Genomic DNA, 27,943 nt, shown 5'->3' with positions numbered 1-27,943 from the left:
AAAATATATTCCACTCCCAATCCACAGACCCAATACAGGAGAATACTATGGTAAAAAAGTACCAAGATCAAATATGAGATACAATGCATTCATCTCTCTCCTAATAGTGATGTTTAAAGTAGCCAATTCTATATCCCAACTGGATCAGAATTGTGTTTTCTTGACCATCTTTTCCTTAGGACAATAATATTTATAAGCTTCAGGGTCCAGGAAGTTTCCTTCCTTCTCGAGGCATAAAAGGGCATTCTCCTCATATGCTGCTACAATCGCTACTTCCTGAACTGTTCTGGCAAATTCTTCTGACTAGTTCCAATCAAACAGTTAGGTAAAAAGAGTTATAATCATACTGTTTATATCCTCAGCTATAGAAGATGAAAATTATATCTTGTTTCTTATAAACAGAATGGCAGATTGGACATTTGAAAGCAATAATCAATTTATTCTTAGAAACATCTTGAAACATTTTTACAGCAGGCCACTAAGAGATACCAACATTTTAAAGGGTTAAATAGTAACATTTTCCAGGCAATATATAGTCTCAAAAAGTTCTGTTGAAAATGTAAAATATAATGAAGGCAGCAAAAGAAGCTTTCTTGTCTGTATTAGCACAAAAGAAATAATAATAGCTCAGCCAACTTCAGTTAGATACCATCTGTACTTAGCTTCATAGCTTGAAGCTATTTGGAAAAGCATAATTACTCAGGATTCACAATAGCAGAGATAATCAGTAGAATTCATACCTGTTGCCTGCTCCATATTCAACAGTGTCATAATTAAGAAAAAATCTCCCAGAGTAACTCGTAGAGTCAATCACTTATCCAGGAGCGCAAATGATATAAAACTACATTTGACCAAATAATGGTCTGACAATGACAACTGGATTGGTAAACCTATCATGTTATATGAAAAAAAAAAGACTAAATTAAGGCTATATTCTACATGATGGTTTAGGCCAATGACTATATGGTTCACACGGAAGCCGCAGTGGTGTGTTGTCTCACTTAAAGTGACTTCATATTGAATTTAATGCTGACTAATATAGAATTCTCTAGCGAAATTATAATATCTGCCAGATCTGTATAATTGCTTAATTTTTATTTTTAGTATGCGGAATAATCTTACTGAACTCACTCTCAGAACTCTCCAAATGCATGCTAAATTAAATTATTAAAATCTTAATTTTGTTGCAGACCAATCTGACAATAAAAAACATTACCACTAAGTTGGGGGATACAGCTGACTATCAACACTCCCAATGTTAAAGAGTAGATCTGAAAACAAGGATGATTTACAGACATTTTCTTTTCCTGTTCTTATTCTGTACATCATTTCCCCCTTTTCTGGCAATGTTTCTTTTGGTGATCCTTCAATAATTTCCAGCAATGCTATATCATCTACTCAGCCAACTTATTTCAAGTAGTGGAAAGCCCACCCACATCCAAACATTGACATTCTAGCATTATTGTATTTTGCCCATAGTTTTTCATTGACCTCCAATCAATGACTCACCCTGATCAACTGAATTCTCACTTTTGTTGCTATCAGTAATTATATTCATAGTTTTACTTCATTCCAGGAGACAAAACAATATTAGCAAAACTGATTATTAAAAAACATTTAAAAATCAATTTTTGTTCTGGGAAAAAATAAAACGGAAAACAATGACATGGTACAGTACTGACTGAAGTGAAAGAAAAATATTACAAGCATACACCTCACATACAGTTTGCTTCTAAAGGAAAAATAAAAACATTTGACATAATAAAGATGGTGGCACAACCTACATAATTGGATAATTGGCAATGTGTTCTGTTAACTTCAGTATCCTCAATAGCAATAGCACTTAAGACTTATATACTGTTTTATAGTGCTTCACAGTCCTCTCTAAGCGATTTACAGAGTCAGCATATTGCCCCCAACAATCTGGGTCCTCATTTTACCCATCTCAGAAGGATGAAAGGCTGAGTCAACCTTGAGCCTGGTGAGATTCGATCTGCCAAACTGCAGGCAGCTGGCTGCTGTAGAAATAGCTTGCAGTACTGCACTCTAACCACTGCGCCACTGAGGCTCTTAAGTCAGATAATCAAAAAAATCCATTTAAAAAGGAGCTGCACAAGCATAAATTCCTAGTGTACAGATCTAGTATTAGTGATCTTCAAACCTCCCCTTACCAAAGAATAATAATTTGCACATTGCCAAGTCTTAGTGCCTGTTGCAGAATTCCAGGTCATTATAGAAAATTCTGGGTCATATTCTATGGGAATGAATTGCCACCATTTCTGACTATTAAGAATTTTCTGAGTATATAGACATAGCCTTTTATGCCATTGGAAGTGTAATCACTCATCTTAATTACAGTTTCAACCTGCCTCTTATATTTTAGACAATTAATAATGAACAAAATTGTCAGGTTTCAAAAGATGAAGCAAGCAATGGTTACTAATCCAGAATGCTTATCAACTTCTATTGCTTAAACAAAAATTGTTTTTTCTTTGGAAAAATGTTTTTACATATAATGTTATGAGAACAGATTGTTTCTGTCATAAGACTTTACTTGCTCAACCCCTTGAGTAAATCCCCAATCTACTAGGGCTCCCATGATCCTAGGGGAGTTTGATAGATGGATGCCATTTCGTTAGTAGAATAATGTCATCAGATAGCTCAGGATGTTAGAAAAACTAAAGCTGAAAAAATATATGTGGTTCTACTTTTGGAAAACACATGAAAGTGGGATGTTTTTACACTCTAACTGCTAGTGGTTGAATACCTGATTGTACTGCTTAAAGGCAACACGTAAGCATTTTTTCTCTCTTGATGAAAAACACATGAACATATTTTAATCTGAAGTATGTGTATCTCACACATAAACAATTTAGCTCTTGCTATAACACATGAAATCATACTTGGCACACAATATAACAATAACAATATACAAACTGAACAGATAGGAATTATTTTGTATAAACTATTTCCATCAAAAGCATGCAATATAAATCCACTAACTTGATCATGGTTGGGGCATGTGAGGGGCAAACCCAAAATCTAAGCAGTAATCAAAGCAACTGTTAGTCAAATTCTCTCCTTACTTAGTTCTGTTATGTCAACCTGGAAGGAAGTTATCATGAAGTTAAACCTCTGCCCTTTTATATTTCTCTGGGCACAAGGGGAAACAGAGATCTGTGTGCCTTATCTTGCAGTGTTTCAGAATCCAGCTGGGATGTTTTGTTTTTTTAACTATATTCCATACACCCCGCCCAAATGGAGCAGGTTGACATCTCATAAGAATAGGACAAATGTTCCCCATTCTCTGTTACCAAATCACCAAGTATATAGTTATTTAGAGTGTAGAATATCATGTGGGTTTATGTGAGATTTGTGAACACAACCATAGTTACATTATGTGATATATATAATGTAAAGTCTATGATATAAAAACTGATGATTCAGAGAAAATTACCCAGATATTAGTGTATTCACATATATGTGTTGATGGAATCTAGATCTGTCTAACAAAAGTCACCAAATTCTGCATAACTACAATTCAATATGTGAATAATACCTAATGTACTGTAGGGTCATGCCATGAAAACCTGGAGAACTGTACTTTTTAATTCAAAAGTACTACTAGCTATTGTGGCAATGTTATGTTTTCAGCTGCTTCACTCTTACCTGCAGGCCCCAAAACTATAAAGCTGTATTATGACAGTAGTGAAATGACATGTCCTTACAAATTCCTGAAGAAACCATAAGAGCAACATTATTTGGGAACTGTCTTTCAAACACATCTCTCTAGAAAATGGTCCATGTATGCTATCAAAGTATGCTTTTTGCATTCCCTTTGCAACCTCAGAACAGTGTGAGTGTGTGTGTGTGTGTGCACGAACGTACGTACATATTAAATTTACTGGCCATTCATCTTACCACAGGGTAATTCTGGGCAGCTTACAATATTAAAAGTATGTATTATCTATATATCTTTTTTTCAGTTGCAAAGCTGGACCATCAGAAAAGCTGAATGAAGAAAAATTGATGGCTATGAATTGGGGTGCCAGAGAAAATTGATGAAAATACCTTGGACTGCAAGAATTATAAATAATACAATATTTATAATAAATGGAAGTAAATGCAAGCTATTCACCGAAATACAAATAATGAAACTAAAATTAAAACATTTTAGTGTTGTAACAAAAAGACAATCATTGTAAAAGCTGCTGGAATTTGGAAAAAATGAAGACAAAAATGACAACAAAAGAAAAGATAGTCTGATACCATCACGGATAATTCAAACACACTACTGACTAAAAGACGGTCCTGGTCATGTTTCTTGAGTCATGAGCAGCTAGAAGAGCCTTGAACAATGTAACAAATAATATGATTTTCTGTGTGTTTAGGCACAAAACCAATATATTAGTTTTTAAAAGATCTATGAACTCGGAAAGAAAAAATAAAGCCTATAAAATTACCTGCTGCTTCTTCCAGTTATGTTATTCTATCCCTGAGCCACAAAGTGGATTATGAAAAATGTATGCTTAACATGTTCTAGAATATCTAGTTTCCAAAACATTTCAGCACTTCATTAATGGTATTAAAAATGAAAAAAGAAAAGAAAGCAATACATTTTATGGATTTTTCCTTTCCATAATAGTAATGTATTGATGGCTTCAAGCTCTTTATCATGACTGATTTAGAAACTAAATTAAAATATACACAAGAATAGCTTATAGGTGTGCGTGAAAGTATAAAATACCAAACTTAATGATTTCTGAAGGTTGGACTGAAAAGTAGAAGGAAAAGGTTGGACTGGATTTAAAGAAATCAAAAACTCAGGGAAAGATAGATGCTTGTTTAAAACCGGCAATTCTATTAAGGTTTTCCAACCAAGAACAATGGACTTCAATGCTTATGCTTATGTTTCTAAGTGTTTTAATTATGGAGCCATTTTTCTCTGATTTAGATGTAATGATTAAGTCATTGCTTCATTGCTATACATTTGTACATGACAAAATAAAGAAGGGAAATGATGAGAGAACATTTAGTCATATCATAGCTTTTATGATGTCGTGAATGACATCTGAATCAAACAAAGTAGAGCTCTGGAAGGTAACACTAATATAATCATATATATAAAGAAAAATACTGAGTTTACTCCCCACTGGTATATGAATAGTGGGCTCTATTTAAGTCAAATTCAAATAGTTGTGTCCACAGAAGATGAGCCAGGTTTATTCCTATAAAAAAAAACTAAATAGCATATCAGATAACGGAAACAACCCCCCTCCCAGAATTAGCTACATGGAATGCTTCATTATTTACCCTAATCAAGTTTACAAACACTGTAAGTGAAGTTATAGAGAATAAAGTACTGACAAGAATGTAATTTCACACTGGAATATAGACTTATACAATGTATTATTCCTTGCTCTCCAATATAGATTTTATTGGAAACATTTCCAGTAGCATAAAATATGAATAGTAATGGTCTATTATTTTTCTGATTTCAAGTATTTCCTTCTATATTTTCTTGTAAGGAACACTAATTGTTGCATAGGAATCCAGAAGTGTTTTTACAGCAGCTCTTTCAAATGTCAAGATGTATATGCAAGAGATGATAACAACTTATCCACTATTACTGATGATCTAATTAGAAAAAAAAGTGATAAACCATTGGAAGCATTGCAAAATTATAACTTTGCTCCCATGAATTGTGAATAATGGGAAAACAATAAGAATATTCAATGTTCTAAACATTCACTTTAAGAGTTGCAACATACATAAGGACAACCTATCAAGAAATACTTGTATTCTGATAAGCACCATGCCACTGCCCATTTCACTCTGTTTCCTAAATTGTTTTTATCTAATTTCTTTAGAATTCTCTATGTTTTAGATGATATATCCATATTAGTTAACTTTAAATGTTTTAATAGAAAGTTATTTTACTTTTGACAAATTGTTTATATATTAGAAAGACAAACAACATAAGGTATACCATGTTCTGAATCATTAATATTGCAACATCACAGTTTTCTTTGAATACTATTGTGGGCAGCCTTTTCTATGATGCTTAAATGTCACAGAATGGCTTTCAGTTTATTCTAAGTTTTCATGTATCTTTGCTTTGCTAATTATTTGACTGATATGAATGTTTATATTTTAACAAATATCTTCTGTATTTGGAGTACAAGTTTGCAATATATACCTTCATTGCTGGAATAAAAACTAAAAGCTTGTTAAAATAGATGTATAAATACCTTAAGGGAATGCCCTTATTAAATTATTAAACAGCATGGGAGTTATGTAAACACTTATTTTCACAGTACAATCATAAACTACAGCCAGTTTTAAGTAAATGTTGCTTACCTGGATATACTTCTAATTGTTTTCTAAGCAGTAACTGACTATTATGGCTACATTTGGGCTCAAAAATGAAAAAAAAACTGTAGGAAAGGGTTAGCATTTTCTGTATTTCTCTGCTGCCATCTACTGGCCAACTAGATTTTTGCAGATCAGTTATAGTAGCCCTCCAGATTGGCAAAAAGATTTTCAAAATTATATGCATAGAATTATGGCATCTTGCGATAGATTGGAATGGTAGAAAACATAGAGTCTTATATTGCTTTTTTTTCCAATTAGCACTATTGTAAGCACTCATATATTCCTAATTTTTTATTTTATTTATTTCCCACCAATAACTCAAGATGGAAAATATATCCAACACACCTTCCTCTTCCTCTTTTCTCCAAAATCAGCAACTATTGACTGCTGAGCACCTGCATTCCAAGGCTGCAAAGCCTACACATATTTACGTCAAAGGCTTCAATATATTCAAAATATTTTGTTCAATATCAAACATGCTTTTTATAAAGAGTTTATAAACAATGAATAAGGGAGAAATGAAGCTATGTGCCATCTGCTAATAATTTTCTTCTGCTGCCATCATTAGTCTACAACTCTCAATCTGTGGTTGAAAAGTTGGAAATTCTTTGGGAATGATGTGCAATGTAATAGAGAATATTGTAAACGTAGTTAGTAGAACTACATTCCATCTCTTCCCATATAAGAGCAAGTGAATATCCAAACCAGTATCTTTTCTGTCCGGTTTTTATCAATTTTACCTAAGTTCAACCAAGTTCAGTGGAGCTTACTTACATACCAATATTCTATGGCAAGGCTGCTAAATGTAACTGCTTCTATTTAATTTTCAATATGAATAAAGCCTCAATAGAAGTTTATTTATTTAAAACCTTTACATAGCCACCCATTCTATAACCAACCTTTCTGGTTAGTTCCCAATCAAGCCATATTAAAATTATAAAATCTAAATATATTAAAACAAAAAACTGGCACCAAGTGGAATTTCTGATGTGCATTCATCTTATTCCAGCACTTGGGAGAAAATCCAGGTCTTCAAATATGGAAAGCTAGGAGTGTAGAGGCCTCCTGAATTTCAGGGACTACCAGAGAAAAGGCATGCTTCTTAGTTCCCATAAGATGGAATATTTAGGGGAAGGGGCTAGAAGTGTGCCCGTCCTATCTGATCTGGTAGGACAAGTAGGTGTTCTTAAGGAAAGGTGATCCTGGAGACAACCTGGCCTGTGTCACATAGGACTTTAAAGGTGATAACCAGCACCTTGACTTGCACCCAGAAAGAAACTGGAAGCCACTGCCGCTCACTTAAGAAGTTTATAAGGGGAAACACAGGGGACCCCATTATTTTGCATTCTGGACCAGCTGAAGTTACCAGGTAGTCTTCAAGGTAGCCCCATGTAAGAGCACATTGCGCTCTATGGGAGATGATGAAGGCATGAATTAGTGACCAAGAAGTTGGATTTCTTTTCAATGCTCCCATTTTTTTTAAGTCATGAGGTGTTTGACTGAATTGCAATAAATAGATATTACCTTGTTTTGGTTTTAGACTTTGAATAAATATATGTATATCCTATTAAAGTGGAAATAAGACAAGTGCAGAATCTGAAATGTGTAAATATAAAGTTCTCACAATTCAGAAAGCTGAAGCCTGGGGATGTATCTCTTACATTTTTTGAAAAATATTTCTTGGAAATGTTTGCATTTTTGAAAGCTCCATAGGGTACTTTCTTAGATTGGATTTCCAATAGCAAGCGTGCTATTTTCTGAAAAATAGTAGTCTTCGGATAGTTGCTGCTATTTACTTCTACCTTACAATGCCAATCCATGTCTAAAACTATGTTAGAAATTTATCTAAAATTCATTTCTCATTAATATCAAATCAGTGCGAAATGTACCAAATACAATGAAAATAAAAGCAGTGGAATGATAACTTTTTTATTTTCTTGGTTTAAAATTGCTTTCACATTCTTAATAATTCCAGGAATATTGTTTAAATATTTTTTTTTAAAAAAAATATTATCTAACTTTTATTTATTAACTGGTAAAATACTATATATCCCTAAACTGTGTAGTGACCACATAAGTTACAAACTCAAAGAATTCCAGATAGGCTCTGTTTGTGTGGTTTTTACTTGCTGAAAAGCTCTATTTTTAGACCTGATCTGGGGTGCTCACATTGCAGCACTGGTCAAAAGGGCCCAGCAGAGATTATACTACCTGAGACTTCTCAGAAAACAACAACTGAATGAAAAACTGCTGGTGCCCTTCTACCGCTGCACCATAGAGTGTGTCTTAACTTACTGCAACTCTGTATGGTTTGCTAACTGCACAGTAGCAGATAGGACAGCTCTCCAGAGGATTAACATCATTGCCCAGAAGATTATTAGTTGTCCTCTCCCCTCTTTGGAAGAGCTTTATAGCTGCCGCTGTCTTAAGAAGTTCAAAACATTCTCATCTCATCAAAGATCCATCTCATCCGGGCACCCTTTTTTCAAACTATTACCATCAGGCAGATGGTACAGGATAATAAAAACAAGGACAAATAGGCTGAAAAACAGCTTCTATCCCAGGGCAGTAACTCTATTGAATTCTACTGTATAGTGCAATATTAATGCGATATCAGGGGCTTTCAATTCAATGTGTGGAGTGTGAGGGATGTGCGTTTGTATTTATTTTCATAGTCATAAATTGTACACTGAACATGGTATTTAATTTTGTTGTACGAGGTGCAATAACAATAAAGTAAACTAAACTAAACTATTTCTCAAATGTGGTATAAAGCTGACATATTTAAAAGTAAAACTATAAAAATTGCAAAAAATTAGGGGCAAATGATTATCTATTTGAGTTATTGCTTTTGGAAGAACTTATAAAAGGTGGATACTGAAACATTAGATCAATAACTCAGTCTGAATTCCTGAACAGATGCTTCAACAATGCTGGGGATAAAAATAACCACAGTACAAATAGCTCCAATGAGACAACTAAGTTAGATTATAAATAGTACTGAATATTGAAATTCTTGTGACATAACTTTTTGAACGATTAAGAAAGTGGTGTCACACTTTGGAATGGAAATTAGTTTGTACAGTTCTTATTGGGTAATGAAAGAGTTTCCCCTTCCTGAAATATTCCAATCAGTACTATTTTGAAAACATACCTCGAAGAATTCTCTCCTCATGGCAACGGAGAAAGTCCCAGATTCTAACAGTGCCGTCATCAGAGCATGTAGCAAATTTATTATCCGTAGGTGAGAAACTGTTACATGAAGACACACAGCAGGGGAAAGAAGTCAGCATTTAACAGATCATCTAAACTTGTTAGGGCAAAGTTTAGTTCAAGTGTAAAAATATACTGGAGGCATCTGAACATACTGTGCATGGCAAATTAAAAGCTTCATCCTGTTGGTATAATTGAGTCCATTTGTAAAATAGTTCTCATAGAGACATCTGTGAAGCAAAGTAGTTATTCCTGAATTTGGTTCCCCAATTAAATGGATAATGTCTGCAGAACCTTGCCATGTTTACCCTTGACGGAAGGGATAATTGTTTTCTGTTATACTGATTTAAAAATACAAAACTGAAATAACTACAGTATATAAAAAGGAATCCTGGAAAAGTTAATAATAGATATAATTCTTCTTCATGAATGGTTTTCTTGTAATAAGACAAATGAAAGGACTAATATTGCTTGATTTTTTTTTAAATCACATGTGTTTTTTTTTAAAAAAAGGCATTTAGATAAGACTGCATTCTATAATGAAATATCACCACGATGGAAGAAGCTTCAAAAATGGTGAAGCTTGGTGTAAATATTAAAATATGATCTGCAAATGCTTATGGAGCTATTTTAATTATGGATGGATAGCATTGCTTTTCTAGTGACTTAGGAAGAATCTGCTTGGATTGCCTAAACATTGGTCCCCTTGAAATATGTGGAAAAGTGTATGTGAAGAAATCCATTCTGTAACTACATTAGTTTGCTCTTAAATGAAATCACTTCTTGTTAAAGTTTTCCAGGAAATATTGATCCAAGATGAAAAGTGACAACTTCATGGAATAATTATCTTCTCCAATGGATAGCACAGTACCAAAACCCAAGGGAAAACTGTTGTAGGTTTGTTTCTCCAGTTCCTCTTCAGGCAGAGTTTAATATTTTTTAATCATTTTTCTGTATTCTTTGCTTAGAATATTAAAATTCTTCACATGCATTTACTTATATGTTTGGACAACCGGAATATTGACACTGAACCAGGAAGATATCCTAAAGATGTCTCATTTGCTTTAGATCCAACTTGAAGAACACATTTCAGTATTAAACATGACTTCTGAAAGTAGAAATCTCTGTTGATCCTTCATGCTACTGGACATGTTGGCCTCACCAAGCCAAACAGTTCTTCACTTTATTTTGCTTTCTAATATTGTGAGAACTATGGAGCTGTTTTTATTTCTGGATTATATTTTATTCAATTATATTTTTAAAGACTGAATTCTTTATTTGGAATGAAATAGTCATCTTACACAATAGCATAAAAAAGAATATCTAATACACATTGTGACCATATATAAATGAAACCAATACCAATGCAAAATGCAGTAGAAAAATACATCTCTAACATATTGCAGAGGCAGATACCGGGACAACACTATTTCAGAGAAATACCAGCAAATCTGTGAAATCATAGAAACAAAAGAAAATAAGTTCATATGGTGTGAGATATCTCCCAAAATCTGACAATACCCATGCATGTTGACACCCAGAATACACTTAGAGAATGGTGTAACCATGGAAATAGTAACTACAGAAAATTGTATATTGTGTATAAACCTGGCCTCTCTAATCGCCTCCTTATGTGCCTGGAACATCTTGACGTTGTTCATGTTGGACTGCCAATACTTCACATATCCCCCATGGTCTGCTGTCAACATCCACATATCATTGTGTGACCATGTCATAGCCCTTACTGGACTGTCATGCGCCTGCAAAATCAGAAAGAAGAATTCAACAATAATTACTTTGGTTACACATAAAACACTTTTATTACAAGTATTGCAAGCACATTTGCAAAAGAAAATAAAGCATATATACATCCACACATTATTTTAATGATAACTGTACTCCCTCAAGGGCTAAATTCTTTCTCAGTGTCTTGAGGCTGTGAGACCCTAAAGGGGATAAAAAGGCTTATGCTCAACCTCAGAAAGACTTAAATAGTTGTGGGATTTAAGTCCCCATTGACTTCCTATAATGAATTTTAAGCCCCAGCACTTCCTATAAATTGGTTTTGGATGGTGTTATACAACCCAAGGTGGGACTCATGCACAACTGGGGAGTCCACCTAGGCTTCTGGCAACTGCTTGAACAGCAGCTGTGACTAAGTGGCTTATTGCAAAAATACATCATTACTGCCAGTTACACCCACTCCCGGATCAAGAGGCCCTAATAGCCACTTAGGTCTTAGTTACATTCCATTTTGGATTATTACAACATGCTCGATATAAAACTGTCTCTGAAGACAATTCAGAAACTGCAGCTAATCCAAAATACTGTGGTGTAGGTAGTTATGGATGCACCTCAGTATACCCCTATAATACCATTATTGGGCAAGATACACTGGCTCTGAGTAGGTTTTTGGGTGCAATTCAAGGTGCAGGTCATTATGTAAAGTCCTTCAAGGCACAGAACTGGATTATTTGTAGGACTCCCTATCTTGAAAGATTTCCTTCCATTCTGAAAGATCCCTTAATTAAACATCTGACGGGGTTCTAGGAAGCATGCTTTCTTTACTGCCATATGGAACAGCATATTCTTGAAATTTGGACAGCTCTGACCTTAATGGCCTTCACTAAGGCATTGAAAATTTGCGTTTACTTAGAGGCATTAAGCTAAGAAATCAGCATGTTTTGGGGTGTTTAGATGTATGTGATGGTTGATTTTAAAAAAATATTTTGTTGATTGCCTACAGATGTACATAAACATTTGAGCATGGGTTTCACCTGTTCTAGGTTAATTATCTAGTCATTATCTCACATTGAATCTATTATTACATAGTCCAACAGCATTATAAGATATGCTATTAACATTTTGTGTGCAGATATATATTTATATACAGTCAATTATTCTGCAACAAAAAGAACTGTCTCTCACATTAGAAGGACAGTACTAGATTCAAGGGATCTTATAAAAATTTAAAGGTTAAAAAATATAAAACTTACCTAATTATTCTTAATATTTCCCAAACACACAATTTTTTTTCTATTTTAATATTGAAAAATTAAAGTTCACACAATTTATGTACTGATTTACCTGTAATATTGTTTCAAAATTGAAGGTAAGACCATTCCATAAAGTGAATTCTCCACTAGAAGCCCCAGTGACCAAGCGTCTTCCTTCAGGTGTCCACTGTAATAATAAACATAAATAAAGATTATGTTAGGACACAAATTGTTGCAACACCACTTCAGAGTTTATTGTGAGGGAGATAATACATATTCAAAAGTATATTTTTCAGAACTGTCTATGTTGCTTTGTTTTTATTTATACACCGAGTCAAACACTATTTTTGTCCCACGCTCTATTACCAATATCTTCAATTTAATAAAGAGTTTCAGCAAAACATGGAGTCATGTAAAAAGACTAAAAAGTGATTGACATATAAAGTGATTTGACATAATATCATTTGTTAGTATTAACATTGTACTTACTCTAACAACAAAAACTGGACATTTTACTTTATTGGTAGAAGTCCTAACAAATTTTGTTGTTACAGCATTCATTGGGTTGTTCAACATTCCTATAGGGGGCACCAGCTAGAAGAAAAAAGGTTATATTGATTTAATCAAAGCAACATAGCAATGTTACATTTATAAGCTTTTTACATTCAAAAAATATAAAAATCCATCTATAATCAAAAGTTCTGAGAGCAAATCAAGAGCACTTCCAAAAGCTTCTGAAATTACAATTAATAAAGGGCAGAAAGGATAATATATTAAAAACATAGCAAGTAATGGTTTAATCTTAAGTTTAAAACACTATTTTAATCTTAAATTACTGTACATTTAAGTTTAATTTAAAGATCAAAATTTAAGTTTAATTTAAAGAGTAAAATTAAATGTAGATTTTCTTCTGGTCAACTGAGATTTGGGACTGCACTGTCACTTAATAGTGATATGTGGCTGTCAGTTCTGTGGCTAATTGCCTGATGGCAAGTTGGCCACAGCAAGATGGCCGTGGCGTTTGGCTCCAGTGAAATGGCAACCAAGAGTTGTCCCATTCCATAGGAAAACTATCCTTAAATTATATGGTGAACTCTCCAAACTAGATTTCAGTAGTTTTAAAATAAGTAAAGTACGTGGCTACATACAAACAAAGCACTTTTTGAATATAATGGACTTATTTCAAATGGACTTTTCAAATACGGCTTCTTTAACATAAATGTCCATCCTTAGTTCCCTCTCCCACCATTATAGGAAGTATTTCAGGATATATTAAATCAATAGCAACAGCAACAGCACTTAAGACTTTTATACAGCTCCATAATACTTTATAGCACTCTCTGGGCAGTTTACAATGTCAGCACATTGCCTCAACAATCTGGGTTCTCTTTTTAGTAATCTCGAAAGGATGGCAGACTGAGTCAACCTTGAGCTGGCCAGGATCGAACTTCAGACTATGGGCAGAATTATCCTGCAATATTGCATTTATACATTTAAATGTATAAATTATACAAAACGTATACTCACATCATTATAATATCCTCCATCAGGCTGAATTGCCCGCATATCCCGTTGGTCTCTTTGCCATACTCTATTCTGAAAATGAAGAGAAAAATCATTTAATTAAAACAGAGCACTGGTCAATATGGAATAATTGAGAAACAGAAATAGTTTCTTTTTTAAAAAAAGATAGATTTTCTTAAAAGAACTAGAACTTCATACTCTTCCATCTACAGTTAAGTTTATGGGGAAATAAAAGGAAACACTGTTGTTTCTTCTCTCTTTTAAATAATTATTTTAAGATTTAGGGCTTTCACTGCTGTTGCTGCTATTTTCAGTCTCTCAGGAAATGTGGCTAGAGAATTACTAGCTCAAAGAAGCTTGTTAATTTTGAAGGGATGAAGGGAATACTTTTTATCCTTTTTGCAGGACATTTTTGATTTGATGTTTTAATGTACAGCGTACAAGAAATAATTAAAATCTGGTAGCAAAGTTATTTTCCTTTTCTACATTAAGTCGGAGTTTCAAACACTATGTATTTGAAGAGGAAGCAGTCCTGAACATACCTCTAAATATTTGATAACAGAAGGATTATAGTCTATTGTTTTTCGGTTCACTGCTTTTCTCATACGCTTTCCATCAAAAGTAAGTTGCTGCATTGCTTGCTGCTGAGCAAAATCTGGTCTCTTATAGAATAATTGCCGAGGGGCCTGGTGCTGAAACTTTGGCATATGGAAAAACCGTGGCGGGGATCCAATCTCTGTGGCCATGATGACTTTTGCTTAGAAAAATCTAAAACAGAATAACAAAACCAAGCAATTATAACAAAGCAACAAAATCAAGCAGTTAAACATAACAAATATGAGATAGTGAAGTCTTATGTAATCAAGATAATATTATATTTCATTTCTGAGAAGAATGGCAGCCTAAGCTATGTGAGTATGCACTAATGTCAAAAATAACTTCATACACACATACACACACCCCACACGCACACAATTTGAGAAACAATCACATACTGAATTTAACTTAGAAATCATATCATAACTTAGAAAGCATGGATTTCTATTATTTCTGAAGTTAGATTTGTTGTGACACAAAGGAAAGTCATTTATTTATATATTTTTCCTATTCCATGTACCTTTTAAATGACTAGTTTAGTTTTAAGCCTTTCTGGTTTTTTGTTTTTATTGAACTGAAATTTAAATTGCTACATATATCATATTTTTTTGATGGATCAGTATATATTTTCTAGCAAATTAATGTATATATAAACATTTAGGTCTTTTTATTGCACTTCCTTCTTTTATTCCGAGCGGCTTAGACTACATAGCAAATAGTTAAACAGAGGGAGAAGTCTTTTGAATATAAAAGTTTGACAAGCATTTTGGGATTACATCCTATGCATGCATTCTTGGGAGTTGTAACTTCCTGAAATCAATGGCATTCTTCTAAATAAATATGCTTTTGATGGATTGTTCATATAAAATTAGATCTGACAATATCAATCAAAATTTTTCAGTTCTCTCTTAAGAACTGTAACAGTGGGTTAAACACTCAAGTTTACCTAAAACCATCTTGTGAAGTTACAGGATTAGGTGTATTTGTTCTGCCAAGCAAAATATAATTTGGTTCTGATTTGTAAATTATGATTTTGGTTTGTAAACCCAGAGATTGTAGTTTACTTTAAAATTCTTGTAAAGATACCATGACTTAATATAAAAATATTGAGTATGTAATTTTTAATGTTAACAAAGCCAAAAATTAAGAAGTAAAAATGTCTTAAATAATCAATAATGCAATTTTATATTAGCTCAAAAAACTTTTTATTTGCATGTGCATACCTTACTATATGTTTAGTATTATTCATGTCCATACTCAAATATCAGAATACCCTTATCTATAGGCTATAGTCTACCTATTGTCCTTTGAAGCACCTCCTCCTTCTGAACAGATATCTATCCACTTTTGTTATGATTGGCTAAGCATTGGCCACATGTGGCATCCCTTTAAAACAACAGCAACAATTTGCAGATATGAGATCCACCATAACCTGAGAGAATTACATTCCCACCCACCACAGATCCTTAGGTTCATTTATTTTTTAAATTCAAGACCATGATGACCCAACCGGATAACATCTAGCACAGTGGGGAAGGTGAACTTCTCCCTAGTTACTTTGTTGTAAAAAATAACCTCTGTTTTTAAGTAAAATGGGTGTTGATGGTAGAGTAATAACTAAATCAGAATAGCAAAGTCTGGGATGGTTTGGGTTAGGGTTATACATTATAGTTAGAACTTTTAACCTGAACCCAATTGCAACTAGACATCTTAATGAACCAAACTGGAACAGTTTTACTGTGATATACTAATAATCATTAAGAGATAATAGGATGGTTCCAAGATAAATTATCGCAGAATTGCAATTAAATCTGTTGCAAAATATATATGCAAAATCCATGAGCATTCCAGAATATATTTTTTAAAAACATCCTCATATTTAACTTTATGAAAGAAAAAATTATAGCATTTTGCAGCTGAAACAAGAATTTTTCTCAGTATCTTGAACAATATCTGTGTAGAAGAAATTTTTATTTTCCAAATTACACATGTATATTTACATTGTTAACAGAATTGTATCATAGATATTACATATACTTACATTTATTTCTATACATTAATCCGTATTCCTATGTTCTATCCACTTATACCATTTATCCTATACCTCATAGTATTCTGATTCCTCCTTGCCTTTTAGTTCTATTGTAAGTTTTACAATGTCGGCACAACCTAATACTTTTTGCATTAACACCCCTTTGGATGGTATGTTTTCTAATTTCCAACCCTGTGCGAAGACTATCCTCACTGCTGTTATTATATGCCGTATGATGTATTGGATTTGTTTGCTAAATTTCCCTTTAATTATTCCTAGTAGGAATAGTTCGGGTTTAAATTCTATTTGATGTTCTGTTATCTCCTGTAGCCATCTTTATACCTTCGCTCAATAATTTCTGGCTTTGGGGCATTGCCACCACATATGAAAAATCATTCCATCTTTCCGCTTGCATTTCCAGCACTCCGATTTTGCATTTGGGTACATTTTTGCCAATCTTGCTAGCACTAAATGCCATCGATAGAACATTTTATACTGATTCTCTTTATAAGCTGTTAACAATGTTAACTTGTAGTTTTTGGTCCATAATTTTTCCCAATCATCTAGTTCCATACTAGGACCTATAATCTTTGCCCAAGCTATCATTGGCTCCTTTACTATCTCTTCCTCCAGCTCCACTCCTAGTAAATAGTTCTACAATCTTATTAAGAGTTTTTCTTCTTTGCCTATCAAAATCTGATCTAATTGTTGTAATTCCTTTTTGATTCCATGTTCCTCTAAATCTTTTCTATATCTCATCTGTACCTGTAAATATGGCCACCAATCCACAATTATACCTTGTTCTTTCAATTCTCTATTTTGTTTTAAGATTCTCCTGACTGCCTAATAGTTCTTTATATCTGATCATTTTCTTTTTATCCATTGTATATGGATATATTGTTGCCTCCATAGGTGAAACCCAACCCGGTAATTTCATATAGTATTTTCTCTTTGCTTTTCCCATGTTTGTATCAATGATTCTCTTATCTGATGTCTGTAAAAATATGAATGTGTCTTGTTTCTTTTAGCCCATAAAAAAGCATGCCATCCTGCTTGTAAATCATGGTCTTCAATTGTTAAGATCCTTTTATTTTTTAAATTTATCCATTCCTTAATCTATGTTAGGACCGCAGCCTGATAGTATAATTCCCATTTTGGGAGTCCAAAGCTACCTCTACTTCTGCTGTCTTGCAGCATACTTAGGTTTATTCGTGCTTTCTTGCCCAGCCATATAAATTTTGTTACTATTCTATTTAATTCTTCAAAAAAATTCTTATCTAATTTTATAGGGATTGTTTGAAAACAGTACAATAATTTCAGTAAAACATTCATTTTAACCATGGCTATTCTTCCTAACAGAGATGACTGTAATTTTTCCCTAATCGTTAGATCTTTGTTGTATCAATTCCTTATAATTGTCTTCTTTTATTGAAGAACATCTCCCTGTTAACCAGATTCCTAAATATTTAATCCTTCTTTCAATTTGCAATCCCATCTCTCTAAATCCTTTTTTTGATTTTCTGTCAAATTTTTGGCTAGTATTTTTGTCTTTTCTCTATTAATTTTCAGTCCTGCTACTGTCCCATATCTTTCTATCTCTTCTATCAAATTATTTCCTGTCTCTATTGGTTCCTCTATAAAAAACACCAAATCATCCGTGAATACCTGTACCTTGTATTCTTCTTTTTTGATCTTTAATCCTTTCATTTCGGTATTTTGTCTAATCTGGGCTAGCAGCACTTCCAGCGTTAAAATAAAAAGTAGAGGTGACATTGGACATCTCTATCTCACTCCTTTAGTTATTTCAAATCTCACTTTGCTATCCCTATTTATTATCACCCTGGCTTTTTGAATAGAGTATATTGTATCTATCATTTCTCCTAATTTCATTCCAAACCTCATATCCTTAATTTGTTGAATCAAAACCTGTCAATTAAGATTGTTAAATGCTTTTTGGGTGTCTAAAAAAAATAAGTGCTGCCTGTCTGGATGAGCTTCGTAATATTCTAAGACATTTAACACCATTCTTGTATTGCTCTTAATCTGTCTGGAAGGTAAAAATCCATTCTGATCTTGGTGTATTCTTTCATTCAATACTATTTTCAACCTTTCAGCCATTATTGTAGCAAAAATTTTGTAATCAGCATTTAACAGTGAGATTGGCTTGTAATTTTAATTTGTTTATGGTTCCTACCTTCTTTGGGTATCAAGGAGGTATATGCTTCATTCCAGGTTTCAGGTAATTTAGCTTCTTCCAATACATCATTATACAATTCACTGGTTCAAAACATTCATATAAATTCTTATATACCTCTGCTGGGAGTCCATCTGGCCCCGGAGTTTTATTGCTTTACTGTATTTGCAATGCTTTTTTCAATTCTATAGCTGTTATCTCTGTTTAAGATTTCTCTCTGTTCCTCTCCTATTTCTGGTAGGTCATTCTCCCTTAAATATTGTTTGATGTTATCCTTATCCACTTTTTCCTCTTTATACAATCCCTCAAAATAGTTCTGAATTATTCTTTTCTTTTCTATCATTTGGTGCTGTAGTTTCCCATTTTCATCTTGTAATTCCTGTATCAACCTTGTATAGAAGAAATTCTAATAAGCAAAAATGAGATATGAATGGAAAGTTGTAGTTAACTGTAAGTTTCCATTATGTTCAAATTGAACATCTGAAACAACTATTTCAAGTTGATTTAATTTGAAAACCATTAATTATAATTCTACTTTATATGTTGATTTAAGTTACTAAGATTCAGTTGTCTAAATATAGCCATTCCACAAATGGCAGTAGACCTTATCTCAATGTAGGGACAGGACAAATGGTAGTTAGCAGGAAATGTGTGTTTGAAGTGACATGACTTCTTGCAGGCCTTAATCCTAAGAAAATTTTGAAGAGACATAAGGACTACTACTCTGGGGAAGGAGTTGTAAAGGCTTTGGGGAAACTTCATGAGCAAGGAATATAATTACATAATATGTTTTGGATTGTAGCTCACACTGGAAAAATGTTTTTTGGTTATGAAACTGATCAGATTAAATTACAAAGGCTGTATCTATAAAGAAAATGAATTACTAAATCTATAAAGTGTGGACATGTACTTTCCTAAGAAAACCTAGTGATGTAACTTAATGAAACTTCACTGTCCTGTTTAATGATGTTACTTAGGATTTCAACCGGAAAGTAACAGGACAGTTTTCCAGAATAAGCCTGTATTCCTTTGTATATAGTACTATTTTAAACTGATTTTTCTCATTGTTTTATTTTTCACATTTTTGAACTGTCCATTCCCCTCAGTGATTAAAGAAACTTCATATTCAATTGTTCATCTACTGAATTCATTCTTTTGAATGAATGCATTTATCTGAAACATATTAACAAGTACAGGCAGTATTTAAAGGACTGCATGGGACAATTTAGATGTAGCATCTGACATTCCAGGATTTATCAGGATTGCTACTACATGCTACCTGATCACTACTTACCGAACTTATTAACAGCATGCCTAATAAATTAAGACTCCTGGTCTTCTAAGAAGTTAAATTATAAAACAAGTCTATGATTGAAAGAATGAACCACTGATCCTGCTTCAAACAAAATTTCCCTGATTTGTTTGGTTATTTTTGCCAGGAGCTTACTGTAAGATAAACTAGAGCAACCATTCTAGTTTGAGTATAAACCATCAATTCAGTTGTAGGGACTTTCAATTCAGTTGTAGGGGCTTTCAAGATTAGGAATACATTTTCAGCCCATTAGGAAAGCAATTCTGCCTGTCATCAAAACTACAGATACTCTTAGCAATGGTAATTTCAACTAGATTTCATTCATTAAGCAGTGCAGACTTAAAGTACATCACATGCTTAGTCACAGCAATCCCTGTGGTCCCTGTTCTGCATTAAGCAAAAATTTGGGGACATTAAAGAACTTTTTGTGATTCCACATTGTGATCTCCTACCAGCTTCCCACAAACAAAATGAAATGGGAAGTTGACTGGTAGTTGCAAATCCCAGATGGCTGTCAAGCTGGCCAGTAAGCAGGTGTTACAAAGTGAGGTGGGGAGGGCTGCTGTAGTGAACATGCACTGGCTGGAGAGAGTGAAAGTACAAAACTTCCCACTTCTATTTTTAACTGCTTGATCCATTAGGGCGGGTCCTTTCTAAGTTTTGTTTTCTGACTATTAACAATGGGGGAATCCTGCCCCTCTTGCTTTATTGTTTCCTTAGGCAATATCTCTTCCCTTCTTTCCCCCACGTCACTCCCACATTCCATTATAGGTAGTGACTTGCAGTCTTCCCCATTGGCTATGCTTGTGAAAAGCTGGCAGGGAAGGCTGCAAATGGTGATCATATAATTATGAAATGCTTAAACCACTGTGGATTGGCATTAGCACTTAGACTTATATAGTGCTTCACAGTGCTTCACAGCTCTCTCTGAGCAGTTTATAGAATCAGCGTATTGCCCCCAACAATCTGGATCCCCATTTTGCCAACCTCAGAAGGATGAAAGGCTGAGTCAATCTTTAGCTGGTGAGAATCGAACTGCTAAACTGCAGGCAGTCAGCACCCTGCAGTACTGCACTCTAACCACTGTGCCACCACGGCTCAAGGTCCTTAATCAAGGATTCCTGTAGCATTTTCTAATGTACTAGCTCAGACAGTGTTATTCAGTTTGTTGGCTCCATTTCATTACAAAAAAATACCTGCCATCAATTGCTATTATGCATTGTGGCAAGTTGTCCCCGTCCCCCCAAGGTGTTGTTAGTGACTCCATCCTACAGGGATGTTGTTGTGGCTTGCCAGGCTGCCTATCACCTTCCGATCAGATATCCACTAAATCTTCCCTTCCCACCTTCCTTTCATTGATAAAAGCAAATTGCCTCTTTTTAAAAGACTAAATAAAATGGGCATCTCCTGGCCCACCTACCATCATAAGGAGATGGAGGCATTCCTAAGAAGGATGAGTGAAAAATGCCAGGAAGGTAAGAGGTATAATCAAACAGGGTCATACATGATGTGAAGGTCATTCCAGCTGCTAAAGCAGGTTTGAGGTAACAGTATTGTCTGATACCATAAAAGAGGATACAGAAGAAAAACAGGTTTTATAGGATAAAATGAAGACTGAGGCTGATCCCGAATATGAATTAAGATTTTTTTAAATGTCAGATTACAAAGGTGATGCTATGGATCTGAAAATGGATTTTAAAATACCAGAATATGAAAAAGATGCCATAATGAATTAACAAATGAAACCACCTGATGTCTTAGTAATTAAATGAAACATAGAAACAATAAGAACAACTTGGGGAGTACTCTTATTTTGGATTTGCAAAAAGGATGTGCTAAACTAATAAAGCTGTTCCTAAGAGGAGACAAAGAGAAAATACTAAGAAAAAAGCTTGTGGGACATTATTTGAAGGGATTAAGGATCAATAAAATAAAGAGAAGAAATAAAAAGTGATTTGTTTCATCAAATTTCTAACTGTTATTAACGGAATTCCTTTTGATCATGATTTAACAATGAGCTTTAAAGATCTGTTTATAAATGACAAAAGGTTTGTTGGAGAAAATGTTAAATTGGAATACAAAATGGATTTACTAGATTCAGGTTAAAATATGTTAGTATTTCTGTTAGCTCTTAACTGTTAGCTCTGCTAAAAACTCAATGATGGGTTTTTATAATTTGGTTATTGAGAAGGAATGAGATATTTTTAATGAAATGTTAGAGAAATTAAGTTACCAAAATTATTTTGCTGGAGGAGGCATGTTTTTTCTTACTTCTTATTTTCTACCTTTTTGTACTTCTTGTTTTCTTTACTTTTATATTTTTCTAAGATTTATTAGTCTTATCTTTGTATTTCAAAAACTAGTAAAATTTATATTTTTTTTATAAAAATATAAAATTAACAATATGGTCTCAGATGATCAAGTCAATTAGCACTGAACATATTACTAAAAACAAGCTGAGGATTTAGTATTCATGTGTTCATGATGTGACTATATTAAAACCATTTGGAATGTCTAGCTGTTGATGTTGCTATACAGTAAAATAAAATCTGAAGGTGCAAACATAAAATTACACTAGGAACACAAAACTGAAGAAACATGAACTTAAAAGTAAGTTTAACACAGTGAAAGATGAAATTAATTGATTGCACATTGACATCTTAGGCATTAGGAAACTGAAATGACTAAATATTAATTAGACTTCACAGACAATCTTTAAGTATCACAATTATCCGTGTTTATGCTCAACTTTAGTGCAGGAGAACAAGTTGATGTTTTATGGTCAAATTCAACTTGAAATTGATAGAACATGAAAAAAAGCGCTGCTTATGATTTGAAAAGTGGACTGCCAAAGTTGGAAATACTAAGAAAATGTAGTTGGAATTTATGGCTTAGGAAATTAAAATTATTAATTTTGGCCATTCAATGCTAACACACATTTTCAACAGCCAAAATGATGTCTATATGAAGAGACATCACCAGATGGCATGCAGAGAAATAAAACTGACTTTATTATTGGTACAAAGAGAGGGAAAAACACAATTATAACAGCATATACATGGTCAGCTCATTTGAAGTTCAAAGTTAATCTAAAAAGGAAAGCCAATCAGTTTCCATATGATCTTGACCACGTACCCACCATTTTCAAGATCAGAAAATGTACTTTAGAACCTCAGTGATACCAAATGTACCAAGAACCTCAGTGATAGGAAACTAATGATTTCAAAAACTAACTTCACAAAAAATTTGAAAAAGCTGTCAGAAGTGACAAGAAGCAGTATTACAACATTTGTAAAGACACTGAAGATAGAAACAAACAAGGAAAGTCTTCGAAAAGATCTCAGAAAGAAGTTCCAATCTTGAACTTGTATACTAAAAGAAAACAGTCGACAAACAGTAACTGATCCCAGCAAGTCTAACATAGGAGTATAACTGAAATTCTGTAAAATAGAAATGTCCACATCCAAAATAACTTCCAGAACCAGTATATAAGATGAAATCAGAATAGCCAAATCATTATCAAGAGTAATTGATGGAATAACTACAGAAATATGGCAAACAACATTATCTCTAACTGTTCTAACCAAACTATACCACCCATTCTGGAGGATGACACAGTGGCCAAGAGGATGGAAAAAGTCAGCCTACAAAGCAATACTAAACAAGAGAGTGTGGAAATTCATATGTCTTTAATTTCACGTTAGCAAAATACTCCTAAGGAGCCTTCAAGTTCAGATTACTGTAGAACCTTACACAGAAAAGAGGTGGCAAATGTTCAAGTCGGCTTTCCAAAAGCCAAAGAACACAAGATATTACAGCTAATACAGTCTGGATAATTAAAAATCAAACAATACCAAAAAGCTAATATGTGCTTCACTGATTACAGAAAGGCTTTTGATTGTTTCAACTATACCAAATTGTTGCATGTGCTTAGAAAAATGGGAATCTCAAAACATCTCAATGTGCTCATTCAAAGTCTATACATAGATAAGAAAGCAACAGTCTGTACATGGTAAAGTGAGACAGGACTGTATATTATGTTTTTTTTTAATTCAACCTATGTACTGAATATATGAGGGAAATTGGGAATGGAAATACATGGTTTTAGCTATGTTTGAGCATTAATTAAATTTAAAAAAGGAAGAGGCATCAATAACCTGCACAATGCTGGTGACACTGCTGTTAGCCAACAATTTAAATGATTGCAATGCCTGGTAATGAAAGACAATGAAGATACTGAAATCGTGGATAGCTTTATCTACAAACAGTAAAGAAACCAAGAAATACTCAGAGATTAGCATTTGGTCAAGAAGCAGCAAAGGAAAAGGTATTCTACAAACATCAGAATTGTACAGACAATGGTTCTCCCTGTTACTAAGTTGGAACTGAAGATCAAGATAGAAAGAGTACCAACAATTTGAGCTAGAGTGTTGGAAAAGACTCCTGAGAATACCATGGATAGCAAGAAAACAAACAAATGGAACAAATCAACCCAGTGTTTCCCCTTAAGGTACAAATAACCAGACTCAAAATATCTTGCTTTGGATACATTATGCAAAGACCCAGGTCTCTGGTTACATCTATGATGCTTGGAAAGGTGAAAGGAAAGATGACCAGCCCAAAATGGATGGACTTACAGTGATGGGTGAACTGATGGAAAACCTGAAAGACCAGGTTGGGAACAGATCCTTCTTGGAGAAAATCTATCTATGGTACATCATTACTGAGAATAGATACCAACTGGATGACAGGTAATTAATGTTTTCATTAATTGAGACCAATTTTGCCAGTTTCCCATTCCAGTCCATGTGAAAGAAGGATAAAACAGTGTTTTCATTTTTTAAACTGGTTCACTGTTAAATGCAACAGATACTGAAGTACTATATATAACTGAACAGGAAGTGCTTCATAAATGATCCACCAACAGAACCACATGTTCTTAAAACTCAGGAAAAGGAAATGATTGATATTTGCTTTTCCATGTAGGGGAGCAGGAAAGAAGCAAGAGAATCTACACATCTGGCCCTTAACACCAACATTTGGATTATTGTTGTATTTAAACTGGGCCAAATTATCTGTTTTATAACCCAATCTAGGTATAGCTGATCCATTTTAAGAAATGTTTAACTTGATGCTATCTGCCTAACAGAATAACTCCTCTATGGAAGAAAACCACAAGCAAAGACACAATTCTTAATTTCTAATAATTCCCCTTAATATCATCTATCTATAATGAATCTGAAAGCTTGATTGTTCTATGAGAATGAACTTGAACACAAGGCAGACAACAAGATCTGCACCACAGGTAATCCTCGACTTACAACAGTTCATTTAGTGACTGTTCAAAGTTACAACAGCACTGAAAAAAGTGATTTATGACTGTTTTTCACACTTACAGATGCTGTAGCACTATGATTACACAATCAAAATTCAGATGCTTGGCAACTGACTTGTGCTTATGACAGTTGCAATGTCCTGGCAGTCATGTGATCACCCTTTTCAAGCTACTGACCAGTGTAGTCAATTGGAAGCCATAGTCATTTAACAACCATGTTACTAACCTAACTGTAGTGATTCACTTAAAAACTGTCCCAAGAAAGGTCATAAAATGGGGCAAAATTCACGTAACTGTTCTCATTTAGCAACAGAAATTTTGGGCTCAATTGTGATAGTAAGTCACAATTGTACTAGACCACCTACCACTACCTGATCTAAATATATTTATTTGGAAATCAGATATGGCCACCTATCTTACACATAATCCTAGATGGCTCATAACAATGTTCTATAAAAACAATAAAGAAACAATAAATCTAAATCCACAATAGTCTCTTTCAAGGTGTATTTGAAATATATATAATTTGATCAGATTGAATGAAATAATTCCTCAATTCCTAGCAACTCCGGGTAGTTAATGAATTATTAAACACATTAAAACAATAACACAAAACAGAAAAGAACAAAGATGGCAGAGATAGTAAACCCAGGGGCAGCAAATGGGACCAAGCACACTTACCAAAGACCTAGGTGAAGAGCCGGGTCTTTGAGGCCTTTTGAAACACCAGCAGAGTGGAGTCATTCTAGATGGGACTACAGTAGGTATGTGCTTCTGGGAACTTGAGAGATGGCATTATTTTTATTTGTGTCCCACCTTTATTATTTTTAAATGAAATAACCAAGAACAGCTGGACCTGCCAGACCAGATCAGCTGGGCAGATATTATGGGAGACCGGTTGCTATTTAAGTAAGCATGCCCTATGAGATGTATAGGTAGTGAACAACACCATGAGTCACAACTGGAAGCAAACTGGCAACCAGTGTAGCTCACAAAGCAGAGGTGTTATATAAGCATACCAAACAATGCCCATAATTAACTATAACTCTGCATTCTGTATGAGTTGAAGCTTCTGGATGGTCTCATATACGTTGCATGTTAAGTTGTGAGGTAACGAGGGCATGAATGACCATCTCAAATATTTGTCAATATAGTGTATTACTATGCCTGCTTTTCAATGGTCCTTTAACAGTTTAGAACTGTGCAAAGATTTTAATCTGGCCCAGAGAAATTAGTCACATGGAATAAATGGTACTATATTGCTAATACATAGATATATGGCTTTTTGTCAGATGTTTCCACAAGGGAGATATTAATTTGGGAATTAGTGATATGGAGAATTAATATGGAATCCACTTTCTGGATTTTAATAAAACAGAGCATTTGTTTTTTTAAAAAATGAACATTATCTAATTTTGAAAGTTCGGTTTATATTATATTCAAATATAAAACCAACTTTCAAAATTAGATGTTCATTTTATTCAAATACACCTTATTCACAGTTGGAATATTAAGTCAGACACTTATTCTTATTAAGTTATTTTTATATCACATTCAAGCAGAATTTATAAATACACGCCAAAATGTTCCTTTTGTGCATCCTAGCCACAAGGCTATTTAATAAACCTAGCTCTTTTCATGATTTGCTATGTTTAAACTGGAAAAATTGGCTTCTTCTCAAAATCTAGAATTGGAAGGCATATTTGTTGTTTGTCTGACTGTAGCTACTATGTACAACTATGTATGCCCAAGGGCTAATTGTTCATTTGAATTTTGAAATTGCATGCTGTAATCATTCTTGCATTCTGATAGCTTTGTAAGGTAAGTATATATTTGAGGAAAAATACGAGAGTAAAATGTTGTCTTAGCAGCATGCAAAAATTTCAAAACTACCAAGACACAAAATCTAGTTTGGGTTTAGTTTTTATAGTAACATATTAATCACCTAAAACTAGTTCAGCAGTATACACAAATTGCTTATCAAGCCACATAGGCCCCTATTTTTCAGGCTCATAGTTTTGCGGGAAGATTCTGATTATTTGAGAAGTATAACTGGCAATTAGTACAATAACTAACTTCTCAATGAAGATGGCAGCTATATTGTACTAGTACTAATTATAGTTTTCAACAACTTTCTAATGCAATTCAAAAGTGTTTTCCTGGACTTTCAATAATGCATTGATCTTTTAACAAATTAAGCAGAGCAGCTATCGCACTCTTTTCATTCTATGTCTATGGATTGCTTTCTTTGTTGTCATCCAATGTATTTGAATTATTTAAAGTACATTTTCTATAATGTAAAAATGTCCAATCTCCCCCGCATCCCCCGTCCCATTATTTAAGGTATAAAGAGAATACCAGAAAA

General features: G+C 33.8%; 1 protein-coding gene across 5 annotated transcripts in view; it reads right to left on the bottom strand.

The window, feature by feature from the left end:
• The window catches only part of WDR33 (WD repeat domain 33), a 65,559-nt gene that overhangs the window by 34,595 nt on the left and 3,021 nt on the right, over positions 1-27,943 (bottom strand). For all 5 annotated transcript variants that reach the window (XM_087933000.1, XM_026701288.2, XM_087933001.1 and 2 more), the window contains exons 2-7: positions 14,651-14,876; positions 14,112-14,180; positions 13,074-13,178; positions 12,676-12,771; positions 11,197-11,348; positions 9,530-9,627 (exon numbers count right to left, since the gene is read on the bottom strand). In XM_087933000.1, coding sequence (XP_087789126.1) covers positions 9,530-9,627; positions 11,197-11,348; positions 12,676-12,771; positions 13,074-13,178; positions 14,112-14,180; positions 14,651-14,854 — 724 coding nt within the window. In that variant the 5' untranslated portion in view covers positions 14,855-14,876. The remainder of the gene's footprint in view (positions 1-9,529; positions 9,628-11,196; positions 11,349-12,675; positions 12,772-13,073; positions 13,179-14,111; positions 14,181-14,650; positions 14,877-27,943) is intronic.

This window comes from Pseudonaja textilis, chromosome 4 (assembly GCF_049901715.1).
Source record: "Pseudonaja textilis isolate UNSWEBS1 chromosome 4, rPseTex1.2, whole genome shotgun sequence".
Classification (NCBI taxonomy): domain Eukaryota; kingdom Metazoa; phylum Chordata; class Lepidosauria; order Squamata; family Elapidae; genus Pseudonaja; species Pseudonaja textilis.
The sequence above is the reverse complement of the archived record's forward strand: the minus strand, read 5'-3'. Positions and strand labels throughout refer to the sequence as shown.